The sequence below is a fragment of the Helicoverpa armigera genome, chromosome 26, assembly GCF_030705265.1.
Source record: "Helicoverpa armigera isolate CAAS_96S chromosome 26, ASM3070526v1, whole genome shotgun sequence".
In the NCBI taxonomy this organism is placed as follows: Eukaryota; Metazoa; Arthropoda; class Insecta; order Lepidoptera; family Noctuidae; genus Helicoverpa; species Helicoverpa armigera.
In genome coordinates this window covers 694,251-704,011 of record NC_087145.1, presented here as the reverse complement: position 1 = coordinate 704,011, position 9,761 = coordinate 694,251, and the positions used below count along the sequence as shown (strand labels likewise).

General features: G+C 35.2%; 2 protein-coding genes across 8 annotated transcripts in view; both read right to left on the bottom strand.

Annotated features, from left to right (window-relative positions):
* Positions 1 to 462: 462 nt before the first annotated feature.
* LOC110380967 (phospholipid scramblase 1) lies at positions 463 to 4,579 on the bottom strand. Its single transcript, XM_021341130.3, has 5 exons — positions 4,390 to 4,579; positions 3,165 to 3,331; positions 2,603 to 2,856; positions 2,148 to 2,283; positions 463 to 587 (listed from the first exon to the last, which is right to left on the bottom strand). The coding sequence occupies exons 1-5, from the start codon at positions 4,504 to 4,506 to the stop codon at positions 491 to 493; spliced, it is 771 nt and encodes a 256-aa protein (XP_021196805.2). The 5' UTR covers positions 4,507 to 4,579; the 3' UTR covers positions 463 to 490.
* A 1,770-nt stretch (positions 4,580 to 6,349) lies between these two features.
* LOC110380960 (transcription factor EB) overlaps positions 6,350 to 9,761 on the bottom strand; it is a 116,024-nt gene continuing 112,612 nt past the window's right edge. For all 7 annotated transcript variants that reach the window (XM_049849771.2, XM_049849772.2, XM_049849775.2 and 4 more), the window contains one exon: positions 6,350 to 9,560. In XM_049849771.2, the coding sequence (XP_049705728.1) occupies positions 9,397 to 9,560 (164 nt within the window). In that variant the 3' untranslated portion in view covers positions 6,350 to 9,396. The remainder of the gene's footprint in view (positions 9,561 to 9,761) is intronic.

The window sequence follows — 9,761 nt, the reverse complement described above, 5'->3', positions numbered from 1 at the left end:
GTAACGTTCAAAGTCGCTTGGCTATGGTTTTCGTTGTTTTGCATTTTATGGCTTTGGATTTTTATTATTTATGGATTTTATGGATGTTGTACAAAGATTTAATGTTAAGTCAATTATTATTGGAATATTAAAATTGATTGTTCAGCGCGAATTGTGAGTTTTGTATTGTTATGATACATTTTTATAGGAACTTCGAAGTTAATAATACATTTTGATGACCAATGATTTGTTGATACATTTCGTACTGCCTGCGGATAGACAAGCAGTCCAGACAGTTCAAGATATACTTGTACTTTCAATCATACTTACCTGTCTACCGTGACCCTTCGCACGCGGGCCAACAATTCGCCACCAACCATTTTCAACCTTATTCCCTTACAATACCGTTCTAAATCGCATTATCAGCCAACTGCATCCTACTTGTGCTATCTAAAACCGCAAGAAGGAAGGAAAATGCAAGAGTATTGTATGCACAGTGTATTGTAAGCAATCAGACGTCGTAGTACATGTAGTCCATGAGCAGTGTGGCGGCCAGGAGGAGCGCCTTCTCCTCCACTCGGAGGTCGCGCTCGAAGGCTACGCCGAACCTGGTCATAAAAAGAAGAAAGGACAATGCTCAAAAAAACCCAAGCCCGGCGCAAACGAAAAGTGACTCAAATTATAGGTAATAAATAATAACTAATGAAATACTGCATAGGAGGCATCATCGAAATCAATGGCTAAATGAATGAAATTGCTATTTGATTTTTTAAAGGGGTAACATGAGCAGCTGGGGCTAATAGTTTAATTAAAGTGCTAATCTGAAACAACAAACAAGTAATATGGCAAGTAATAAGCTTCTCCAATAAGATAAATCAAACCGAAGTACACGCTGCAGCGCCCACGTCATCGCGTCATGAGCGTTTTACATTACTTAGGGTGGGCTAGACATGAGGAACAGTTCGCGCATCCCGCAACATTTTTGGATCTCGTCGTGTTAGAAATAAAGAATCGATGACATTTAAGCGTTATTATTAAAATGAAAAGTACATTCATATCCTGTTTTAGTTCTATCATCCTATTATCTTGTAAAAGTAGGTAGAATAGTGGAGAAGTTGCTATAAACATGTCATTATGTACACTCTTAAACCAGAACTGTATATGTTTGCTGTTCCTTTTACTAATACATTATGATACCTCTAAAATCTTGAGTAGCAATGTGGCGCAGATGTTAAAATTCGAATAGCAATTTCACACATATAGCCACTGATTTCGATAATGCCCCCTATGTATTATTTAATTACTTATTTTTACCTATATTTTGAGTTACATTTTTTTTGCGCCGGGCCTGGGTTTTTTTCTCATACTTCATGAGCATTGTCCTTTGGCTGTTTAGATTGCAAAAATAAAAGTTTATTTGAACCATTACATAGTATTTTTGTATGTCATTTGGCCAAACTCTAGTGTAGATAAATATTCTTAAAAGTTGAGTACCTATGTTTTAAAGAAGATGCAAACACGTCTTTATTTCAGTTGGATAAAGGGGTATTTAGGTACTTACATATCTTTTTATCCCAGCCTGATTTATGAAAAGCTTTTAAAAATTACCATGAGAATAAATCAGAAACGCAAAACTATTCTGTCATATTTTAAATATGTAGGTAGGTAAGTAAGTCAAACAAAGGCAGTTAGGTATATTGTCAAGCAGAAATCTGAATACCACCCCGCGTTTGATCGTATTTCACAAAGAATAACTTGTGTGGGAATTCTTTCAATATTTTTTTGTACTTAGTTTTTCACGTACGTTGTGTTTTGTACGTAGTTTTAGAAAAAGTCGTGGTGGCCTAGTGGGCAAAGAACCAACCTCGTGAGTATGAGGGCGCGGGTTCGAATCCAGGTCAGGCAAGTACCAATGCAACTTTTCTAAGTTTGTATGTACTTTCTAAGTATATCTTAGACACTAATGGCTGATAAAAAGGTGAAGGAAAACATCTTGAGGAAACCTGGGCTATATAGTCTGAAATCACCAACCCGCATTGAGCAAGCGTGGTGATTAATGCTCAATCCTTCTCCGTGTGAGAGGAGGCCTGTGCCCAGCAGTGGGACGATAAATAGGCTGTAACTAACTTAGTTTTTTTAGAAGGAAATCATCAAGAGACGATATTAACTTATCAGTAACAGGAGCAAAGAAGAGCGCATGCGTGAGTCCCTGCCAGCGCTTGCAGGTGGCGCCCACAGCCGTGCCGTCCGGCCTCACGATGGAGAACTGCACGTCGCGGAAGCAGCTCAGGGTTATGAACGGACCTGCAGAGGAACAAGGAATAGAAGGAATGGAGAGCGCACTGAGGCCCTGGCAGGGTTTGAAGGTGGAACAGGTGTCTGCAGCTATAGAATTAAAAGGAGGATAAAGTAAAAGAAGAATCAGGTAAAGTGAGTTCATAGAAAAAAGGGCTACAAGAAGTATCGGGGGAATCTAGCGACTGTTAGGACTAAGCTTAAAGATGGTTTATTAAAGCCAAACATATATTAATTATAGGTACATTTATCGCATTGGGTTAGTCTGTAAGTAAATAAATTACTATAGATTAACCACTATTTATCCACGAACTAAGACTTAACTCACCACGAATCCAAAACAAAATATCTCCTTCACCATTCTTCACCAGATACGTAGGTTTAACTGGCGTCCACTGCTGCTCCACACAGCCGATCAACTGTCCAGGAGGTGAGAAGACTTCCAGGTGCTGGAGCTGGCACGGCAGTATCCTGGCCGTGCAGGAATAGGGCCGGTTTATCCGCATCACTTCGGAACCCTGGCTGTTGAGGACTCGGAGCTGCAGTGGTCGTAGGCCGTAGCAGAAGTACCCTACCCACCAACTGCTGATGAAATTGTGGAGGTGGGAATTAAGTTTGAGGAGCAAGGGGACTGAACAGTTACATATAATTATAAAGCTCCTATGAGGCGCTCCATTACCATATAATTTCCCGTTCATATTTTGTAGCTACAGAGCATAAATCACCCGCGTTCCCTGACCGTCGGAGCTATGTGACCGAGACAAAAACCAGTCAGGTCTAGCATATCAGCTAAATAAAAATTGCAGCTTTATAATTTATAGTATGGTAACTCTTTAGCAATGTATGGTAAAGATTTCCCAACAGGTTTAAATTACAGGTTCAATACTTGCCTATTCTCCTCTTCAATAGTATACACGAGGGCCTGATCGGAGGTTCTGACGAAGAATCTGTTCTTCTTTCCTCTGAGGAACAGCACGTTTCTGACGCGGAGCCGCTTCGTGATGAACAGGCGGTCTATCGGCACCAGCTCACTTAGAGGCTGGGGCTCTGGACTTACCTGAAATTGTTAAGTTCTGATACCACTCAGATTTCATGAATAGCTACAAAAACTTAGGTTGACTAGTCTCTGTAATGTGAGATCCTACATTCTGAGCAAATAAATGAATAATATAATATAACATTAATATGTCTAATCCGTGTTATCATCTGCATGTTCGTTTCATTATTGCCCCACAGTGCCTCTTTTCGTACAGAGGATTAATAAACGTTAATCACCACGATTGCTTAGTGGATTTAAAAGTATTGGCATAGGTAAGTATATAGTTCATTAGAAAATTACCCTTTACCAATATGATGTTTTCAGTTCTGAATCTGTAATAGTCAGTAGGTATTATTATTTTTGTTCCTTGTTCTCGTGAAAAGACAATAGCAGGTAATGATGACGTAAATGACATATTCTATATTTAGATGGCTGAGAGAATACCTAGGTTATTGTGCCCTATTTAACTCTTGACGTCAACTTTTGATAAATCAGCGACCAGCCTTAGTAGTTAGTAACTATTCGATTAATTTGTCAGCAATGACTAGGTACCAATTATAGCAATGCATTCATTATTTTGTTAATAAATGCTTACCTACTTGATAAACTAGCTAATTTATCATGAAGTGTGTGCCTATTTAAAAATCATTCAGATTTCCGCGTAGCTGACGTCCAATATTAGGCAGGAAAGTGCAGCTAAACAGTAGGCACTTATATAACTATTTTCCCTGAATCATATTTAGCCAAACTTGTACAATAGTAGAATTAGGTATATACAAATAGAATAAATTCAGCAAAAGTCTCGATCGATTAAAGTTGAAAAATTAACGAATTCTTTTTAGATTTTACAACTTAATATCAACTTGTGTAGCACAAGCTGGCTTTTTGTATGAATCTTAAAGCAACTCAATATACAATGAAAGACAGAAAACTTAAAACCTTATTCAGGAACTCTAAATTGAAAAAACAGCGTCATTACATTTGAGACTAGTTAAAGCAATACATTGAGTTTTCTAGGACCTGAACTCCTCAAACTAAACTCCTTGATAGACTACTCCAGCATCCTGATAACATACCGGACGTGATAGCACAAGTTCCTTCTGATCCACCGCCACCAGCGGGGGAAGTTTCACCACTTCAGGGAAGGGGTCTTGAGGGGACGCCGGGGGAATCGGAGTGGCCTGCATCGTCATATTTTGTGTATAATTAACACTATCTCGACGGTTATCAATTTGTTAACATGCTCGTCAAATGTGCTGGGTTTGACTGACGGCTGACAACTCATAGAGTTTTGTGAAGGTAGAAATAGGTTTCGGTAAAGAGGTCGTCAGTGGTCGGCAATGGTTATTATTTTTGCCATCTTCTATTTGCAGGCAAGAAATGATAATTCCCGATAAACCATTTTTTTGCATTTGAAGACCTAGACTCTTAGAAAGTTGTAATTGGCATTGAAAACAGGCAATAAAAATCAATATTATTGGAATTTACCCTTTAAATCACACACGAAACATAAGTCATATGAATACAGGTAAATCTATCTTCGAATTATGAACATTTTGCTTAATGTAGAATCCAAACCCGTGACCTAATGTTCAGTAGTACCTAAACTAAGGAAAGCATTTCATTACTTTCCTCGAAACAATACTCATAGCAAAACAAGCATGTTCCATTAACTAGGGAGTTAGTTTTCAATACTACGTGATACTACGCTAACCCCAAAAATATATTTTCAATGCATTTTACCGCATCCCTAGTCGCCATAAAATAAAATTGCAGTTAACATGATCTGAATTCATGCAAATGTCAGATTATTATTCCGATTGGGGGAATTCATTTAAATTTTTGTGTAAAAAAACTGGGAAACTGTATCGCTTTTATCAGTTGGGTGCAACAATATATGCTATTTACAATGGCGCGTAGGATGACCATGGCTTGTTAGTGACCGTTTGATGGAATTGATGAAGATTATTTTACAGTGCAGCGTTAGAAAAATAATTAACATATCCTGTTTTTGATTCTTGTGATCTAAATATTGTTGTAATCGTCTAATACTTTTGACATTTGAAAGTTTTCCTAATAGCGCTGATAACTCAATAGCTTGCTACATTTACCTAATTCATGCTGTCTGTGCAAACAGAAAAATAAAGCAATAGCAAAATATACAAATTACGGTATTTTCATTTAATTAAATATTATTATATCTTCATTAAGCTTTAGTTAAGCGCTAAGTAACAACAAAAATAAAAATAATAAGTCGTCCTACCACGTTGTATCGCATGGTCACCACGCTTTTTAATGGCGCACGCGCCGGCCGCGCACCATTTTATGCAAAAACGCAAATTTCGTTCGAAATTTGAAACGCTCCATTGTGTTGCCAGACTGAATGAATAAAAATAATTGTTGCCAACTTCAATTTTTGGGGGAAATGCGTTTTGCGCAGGTCTCATGCATTGTATGCGCAGGAGTGTGCCGAATAGAATTAACGATAGTTTTTATGCAAGCGACATTTTGAATTAATAAGGATTTTTGCATGGTCAAACTGCGTATTGATTATTTTGAGAACGTTAGGGGATGTAGGCTACTGTTGTACTAGGTCAGTTTGCGATACATTTTCTGTTCGTTGATGATTGGACTTTCTTTTATAGAAGGACCCTTGAGATTTCCGGGATATATTTTGGTCGTTATTTTTTTTGAAATAACATGCTCATTTGCTCAATAGTATCATTTTACAGGAAAGTAAGGGTCTTTAAAATGTCGTTGATTTATCCGTCATCATCCTCCGAGCCTTTTTTCCTAACTATGTTGGGGTCGGCTTCCAATCTAACCGGATTCAGCTGAGTACCAGTGCTATACAAGAAGCGACTGCCTATCTGACCTCCTCAACCCAGTTACCCGGGCAACCCGATACCTCTTAGATGTATCCGTATTTTTCTAAAATATCCTAAATGCTAAGTAGGAAGCAGACATAATCAATTATTACTAAGTTGTTAGATCTGCGGTATTATACAGGATGTCTATAAAAATAAAAGACGAATATTACTCGTAAATTCATTGTTATTCACTTTTTGTACTTCAACATTTTTTAATCTCATACAATATTAAATAACATTCATACAACATAATCTTTTGTGATTGTTTTCGCTCGATATGCCTCAAAAGAACAAATCTACAGTATATTTTATCTCAAGAAAATCGATTTCTTGTAGATTATCAATTAATATAATTGATGTGAATTTCATTAATTGTGTTTAAAATAACAGATTTTTATTACGGGTTTAAAAATACATATTAAAATATATATAGCTTAAGGTCAACTAAAATATATAATGAAAAAGTTCAAAACACAATAAAAATTATATAAGTTTGTCGCAAGACATAATAAATCATAAAACGATTACAATAAATATCCAGTTTTATAAACTAACATGTCTAATTCGAGCGAAATACATAATACATACGGAAACATGCGCACGATCATAATAATATTAACAAAAACGATCTTTTAACTTTTACTAACAATAAGTGATAAGGCTCACTGATTCGCAACTTCTCTATATCTTAAATCATAAGGAAATACGTTTGTTCGTTATTTATAACAACTTTTAAATTGCCATAATTATTTATAAATTCATATTGCTCAATTGTTACCCGACTGACAAGAAGGGTTATTTCATGTATATGTGTACAAATATAGGGGTTTGGTGTTGGCAACCCTTCAATTTTGTTTCTATAGTCAAAAAACAACCAATAGCTGACTATATCGATAATATTTAAAAAGTTCAACTAAATACATCGATTGGTCAATTCAATAGTCTCAAAAATATCATAATATAATGAAATATCGTAAATTCATCATAAAACTTAACAAATACATAGTGTTTCTCTTAACTAGTGTTAGATTTTCAACAAAATCTATTTACATTATTTTCTTTTAGAAAAAAATCAAGCTTTTCCTACTAAATTGGCTAAAAAGCAAGGCACTTCGTGTAATAACAGCTAAGTATAATATTATATACAAAAAATATAGTTTGTATAACTAAATAAATATCATCTAAAAATATATTTCGTATCACAATGAATTATTCTGTACAAAAGTATGGTCCTTCAGTTAATATTATCCCAGTTTCGTAACATTTAAATGTTTATCAAAAAATATAGCACCTCTATCTACAATAGTATATAATACTTGTTTATTATGTAACACTTGTGCCTCAACACACAGAATCAAGAATTTTATTTGTATATTTACATTTATTAATTATGTGTAATTACATCTTCTATTCATACAAATTGATAATTATAATTTATCCCACAAAAATATTAAAGAATACATTTTACAAAGCAAAATGGACTTTAATCATATAACCATTTGGAAGTAAATAAAAAAACATAATCAAATAGAAGATATAACTACAAAAATAACGTAAACTACACTATTTAAATATAAATCAGCTGCAATTTAGGCTACATTACATATATTAACAAACTTCAATATATGATTACAATTTGCTATGCCATCGTTTCTCAAACTTTTAGCCAGTAATATGGCGGATTCGATCACGCCAACATAAAATATGGCCGCTCGTTAAAAACATTACGGATTAACTATAAGTGAGCCGGTAACTACTCAATCACATTGTTCTAAAGTTAACCTTAACTAGTGAAGGAGAAAACTTTGTTTGTTATTCAATAGTTTTATACTGCTGGACTTTTTGAACCCCATTATGTAAAGAGTACCTAATTTTTTCGTAGAAATATTGCTTCCAGAGGTTAAAAAATTTAGTTTACTTAGGCTTTCCAATGTTTTAAATACTTAGTCAATAACACATTTTTTGTGTAGATAGCATATTTATTTTAATATAAAGGGCTTTTTAGTCCAGCAGTATGCAAGTTTAAGATTTGTACCCATCTTCTAGCAATGCAAAATGGACTCTTTGGCTTTCAATCAACTGGGATTCTGTTTGTCTCAATCTGTGTGATTATATACGTACTTGAATGTACGTAGATTGTTCAGTTTCAAAAAGTCCCCAAAAATAGGGTTCTATTTGAAAATCTTTGAGAACCATTTTAAAATTTGACATAAGAAAAAGTGACTTTTAATATAATCATGTACTGTTATTTCACGGTCAATTCAATTTTGATATGACGATTTATGTACTTTAAAAAATATATGTTATAAAATCATGTATGTCAGTTTATACCAATAAGTCAAGTAAAAATTGCCACTTTATTCTTACGTCTACATAAAAAAGTATTCCATACATATAATATCATTGTCAAAGACATTTCTTTTTACTAGAAGTCCATAAAATCGTTCACCGCATTCATTCTCCTACTTATCTCTGGTACTGAACACATCGTAACTAGAAAACATCGATTAGGGTTCCGTACGTTAAAAAAAGCTGATAAAAAACACTTTGATACAGTGTTATATGTATTGGTACATGTTTAAATGTCTTAATTCTAAATGGATATGCGAATAGGAACAAAAATTGTGTACGGAACCACGCGTTATGTATGTCAGTTCGTTCTTGTCTTAATGAGAATCTTATTCGATAAGGCACTCATACACGTCTTTTACATTCAAACATATGGAAGAGATCTCTAAATTGTGTTTTCATGATAATATAGATTTGTTTAAAAAGCTACCAATACTCTTAGCCAAGAAATTCTACTGCTTTAGCTCTCCATTTTATTTCAATGGAGTTTTTATATTATGTACAGCGCCATCTATTGTTGTCAAAGTGAACTATTTCGCAATACCAGTATGTCTTTGGGTTTATCAGAATTTGAAAGCACTCTTTTTGACATTCAAATGGTTATAATAACGATTAGTTACTTGACGTGTATTACCTATCCGAATTTGTATTCAAGAACTGTGTTTCATACAGTTATGAAAACATTATTACACAGACCTAGTTTTGTCAGACCTGGCACTGGACTGTCTCTCTATATAGCTATGGAAACTATTGCAAAAACCAAGTTCTATCTAACTTGGTGTCTAATTCTCAATCACACCGATAGATGGCGCTGTTCTCCAATACCGGACACTAAAGAAACTTACTGCTAAAAGACCTTTATCTCTACGCGCCGAGGTCCATATCGAAGCAGTGCTGCCGGGGATGCGAGTGCGGCGAGTGGGGGCGGTGGTGAGGGCCTAGGAGTAGTGGCAGGCCTTCGCCGAGGCCGCCCAAGCCTAAGCCACCGCCTAGGCCCAGCCCGCCTTCTGATAGAAGCATTGATGTGCCTGTAAGAAAATATGTAGTTAAGAAATGTTAAGGTCACTCGATCTTTTAACATAAGTATAATTTGCCAGTACAATACAATAGATTTAGAAGGAGTTCAGTAAGAGTTATGTTTTAAAATTACTGTTACCAATTTTGTTAGGTTCGGCTTCCAGTTTAACTAGATACAGCTGTGAACTGTGTTTTTCATGAAAATAGACTGT